Genomic DNA, 4,131 nt, shown 5'->3' on the forward strand with positions numbered 1-4,131 from the left:
AACATATGCATCAAGGGGATATATTCACTATTGATGGTAATATTTGATTTAGTGATGATGTCCAGTGGTTGAGATGTCTCAACAATTATTCATCGATATCTATATATTGTTGAGAATAGCCACAAAAATGTGTAGGCATGTTTTGGAATTCATAGATACATCTTATAGTTGGCAGATAATAGCCAAAGTTCTGTTTTTTTTATATTGGTCAGTGTCGTAGAGGAAGCACATTACAATTTAAGGCACTCAGTTTTACTTGACAGTTCACACTGGCCTCACAATGTATAATACCAAGCCGTGTATGTGTTGTGTGCCTATCACCATGTAAAACCATGTCGTGCTACAGTCTGTTCCACTACTTACCTTCTCATTCCTATGTACAATGTTTGCCCCTGACTATAGCATCTACTTTAAAAGATCTGCAGTGGAAAGGTTTCCCCCTTGAGTTTTTCAATCTATCATTTTTAATGGATTTCTTCTCTTTCTTACTGTTTTAGCTACATTATAATTCTTAATAACACTTACCATAAGGCTCATGTTGATTTTTTGCCCTTTATCAATGCTTGTTTACCTGTTGCCTTTACTAACTACTGGATCTGTTGCAGGTGCTCATGTTGCTCCAGTTTCGCAGACTATGTCTGGTACATTGACAGTTCCTGCTAATATATCCGGTATCTCATTTGTGACAAATGCATGCAATTTTTTTCCACTATCATAGACTCATAGTGTATCAAATGTACTCATGGGCTACATGCATCAGCATAATGATTTTTGCTTTGTTGATGGCATGCAGTTGTTCATATGTTCCAAAAGGCTGTTGCCAATTTCAGTCTATAACATATGTGCCTGTAATCATTGCCATGTTTCATTATAATGCAACACTTAATAATTTATTGTTTGATCCATGGTCCCAACACTAATAATTGATTTATTGTTTGGTTCACATGCACATTGTCTGCCCGTAGTTACAGAAGTTAGTCTTAAAGTATCTCTACACATTGGGGAACATCCCTCCCCTTAAGCTTTCCATTGCCAATCTTTTATTTATCCATTCACATAGTGTACCTGTTTTATGCAACAACACCATCATGCTTTGATGGTGTTCAATACACTTCCTTAAGTACCTGTACCTGCTGCACTTCTAATTGCTGAACTCGTTGCAGGTGCTCCTGTTGCTGCAGTTTCACAGACAGTGAACTTGACAAGCCATGCTGAGAACTCTGGGATCTCGTCAGTGATAAATGCAGGTAAGTTGTGTGAGCACTGCCAGTTGTTTCTATATCAGGATGAAACTCATCTGCTCAGCTGATGCCTGATATTGTTAGTTGCGAGCACATCAAATGTATATTCAAGTAGATGCATGCATTACTGATAATATTATATGCAATACACCATGTTTCAGTTTCATTTGTTCAGTCCAGAGGACTGGCTGTGCTGCTTTCTGCTGTCGTTTTACCACTTTGTTCCATTGTAAATTTATTACCTTTTGAATAAGGGTTGTGGAAGGCATCGTTTTGTCTATCAAGTATATCTGTTATCTGTTTTTGTTGCTTTGCTTATATTACGTCCATGGTAGTTTCAGGACTGAGTTTGGATTGGAGAGGCTAATTTTTCATGTTTATACTGCATAACAATACTTCAAGCAATCATTTTTAACGCTATATATAGTTCCTGCTTAAAAATAAAATAAACGTTCCTCATCGGAAGAAAGTGAATAAGTTGAGATTCTTTCGTGCACAAGCTTCTTCACCTTGGGTCCTTGTAAAAGCTGCATGTTATGGCATGGTGTTAGTTACTACTTAATCCAGTGATCCTTAAGAGTAATATTAATTCTTGGGAAGGCACAAGCAAGGTTGTGAGTTCGAAAATCTCCAACCTCAGAAAGCATCAAAGGACAGAAGAAGCAACTTTTGAGCATCCAAAAATGCAACGGACAAGTGGGGCTTTTGATGAAGCATGTCTGGTAAGAAAGCAGGTTTCATTTCCTTAGTTGTTGTTGTTGGTTCCTAGTGTTCCTTTCTTATATATATACCAAGTAAGTTGGACATAGTCTTGGCTCACTCCATGCAGCCTACAGCATTAGTAAACAGGGGGCTTTCATTTTGTGTTACTTTGTACGCATCATCTGGCAAGGTGTGCTACTATTAACCGGTGGCATACATTTGTGGGAGTGCAGGCATCAGTGACTAAGGCTGGAGCTGGGTCACGCGCTGGTACTGTCCTGGAACTGGAAGGTCCTAAGCAAGAAGTTGAGCACCGCTAGCTTCTGGACTTGCGAGTGAAGAGGCGTTTTTTTATTTTTATGAAACAAGATGCTGTTGGAACAAAAGGAAAAAAAAATCTGCTGCTGCGTGTACTGCACTCTGCTTATGTGACCCTGGAATCTAATGTTATGTTATATGATGATGCAACTATTTTTATGAGTTTCTAATGTCAGCATATTAGTTTTTATAAGTTTCTCATCCATTAATAATTAAGAGAGTTTTTTTTTGAGAGAAAATTAAGAGAGAGTTAGACAAAAGCCTTCACAACCAACAAACAGCATTTTCAGTTAGACAAATCTCACCTCAAAATCCTTGTAGTGAAACGTCATTATACTCCTGGATGTTGGAGTACCCGCCTTCCTGGTGATTCAAGGGTGAAGAGAGCCTCCCTGTTGTTTGTTTGGCATGTTACGAGGGCTTCTCGGGGGCTCTTCGTGCCGTCCGATCTGCTTGGACGGCACGTGCTCGAGCGACTCGGCTGGGAGCACCCATGTCGGTTCACTAGTGGCCCGGCTGAGAACCCCCATGTTGGTTCACCAATGGGCCACGTCGAAGCGACCCACGGCGTATGAAAGGAAAATTCTCAAAGACTTGGCCTATAACCGAAGATATTAGAAACCATCTACCCTGTACGTAGCCAACCAGGATGTGACCCTAGACCCCTCGATATCGCTCTACTACCGCTTATAGAGGTACTACCACTCGGGAGCAGTACTATCGCTTAGAGCAGTACTACTGTGAAATACGTGACGAGTTTCAGAAGCATTTTCCCAAGCGGAAGTAGCTGCGGTAGACCACAACGGAAGTACCGCATGAAGCAGTACTACTGTGGTACCGAGCAGCATTACCGCTTGGGTGCTGCAAAATAGCCCAAGCAAAACAGAAAAACCAGGTAAGACCGAAATTGTCATAACTTTTGCAAATGGGCACCGAAATCAAAGGGTACGACAAGCCACATGAATAAAAGATATGATGATTTGGGCAAAGGAGTGTTCTAAAGAAACTAGAGGAGCTCCCCATGATTTGTGCACTATTTAGAATTTTAGTATTTGGATACAAAGTGCACAAAATAGGATCGTTGCTCCCCCAAAATCAATAAGAACACAAAACACGTGCAAGTGAGCATAGATAAGAAACTGAGCATAACACTTGCAACGAACATATGGTTGAGCAACATGTAAACGACACAACTTAAGAAAAGGCTCAACCAAAAATGATGGGTGTGAGTAATGGGCAAAGCACTTGATAAGACTAATATAAGGGTGAGCATTAAGCATCAAGATAGTCTTAATGATATGGGACACAAGGTGCACGAGATGTCCTGCCCCCCCTACATACACGTAGCAAATGGGTTCACAAGCTCACTAATAAGCAAATTACAAACCAAAAGTTGTGACAACCCATGATGAAGATAGTAAGTAATAGACTTGTCAAGACAAGCATGAGGACAACAATCTTCACCACAAATGAGTGCATAAAGATGTAAGGATATAAGACCCGCACTCAGGAAGGGGGGGGTGTCCTTTGAGAGGCTGGAAAAAGAAACAAGTAGCAGCCTCATGATGTCTACCACGCAACTTTATTCTTGTAGACTCTATTGGGCCTCCAAGCGCAGAGTTTTGTAGGACAGTAGCAAATTTCTCTCAAGTGGATGACCTAAGGTTTATCAATCCGTGGAAGACATAGGATGAAGATGGTCTCTCTCAAACAATCCTGCAATCAAATAAAAGAAATCTCTTGTATCCCCAACACACCCAATATAACGGTAAATTGTATAGGTGCACTAGTTCAGCGAAGAGATGGTGATACAAGTGTAGTATGGATAGTAGATGTAGGTTTTTGTAATATGAAAATATAAAAACAACAA

At 40.3% G+C, this 4,131-nt stretch overlaps 1 protein-coding gene across 2 annotated transcripts in view; it reads left to right on the forward strand.

The window, feature by feature from the left end:
• Positions 1-2,423, forward strand: part of LOC119304073 — a 5,341-nt gene extending 2,918 nt beyond the window's left edge. The window contains exons 9-12 of one of the 2 annotated variants that reach the window (XM_037581230.1): positions 606-671; positions 1,164-1,247; positions 1,842-1,963; positions 2,177-2,423. In XM_037581230.1, the coding sequence (XP_037437127.1) occupies positions 606-671; positions 1,164-1,247; positions 1,842-1,963; positions 2,177-2,263 (359 nt within the window). In that variant the 3' untranslated portion in view covers positions 2,264-2,423. The remainder of the gene's footprint in view (positions 1-605; positions 672-1,163; positions 1,248-1,841; positions 1,964-2,176) is intronic. The other variant, XM_037581231.1, reaches the window with a different exon arrangement.
• The last annotated feature ends 1,708 nt before the right edge of the window (positions 2,424-4,131 follow it).

The sequence above is a fragment of the Triticum dicoccoides genome, chromosome 5A (genome assembly GCF_002162155.2).
Source record: "Triticum dicoccoides isolate Atlit2015 ecotype Zavitan chromosome 5A, WEW_v2.0, whole genome shotgun sequence".
Lineage (NCBI taxonomy): Eukaryota > Viridiplantae > Streptophyta > Magnoliopsida > Poales > Poaceae > Triticum > Triticum dicoccoides.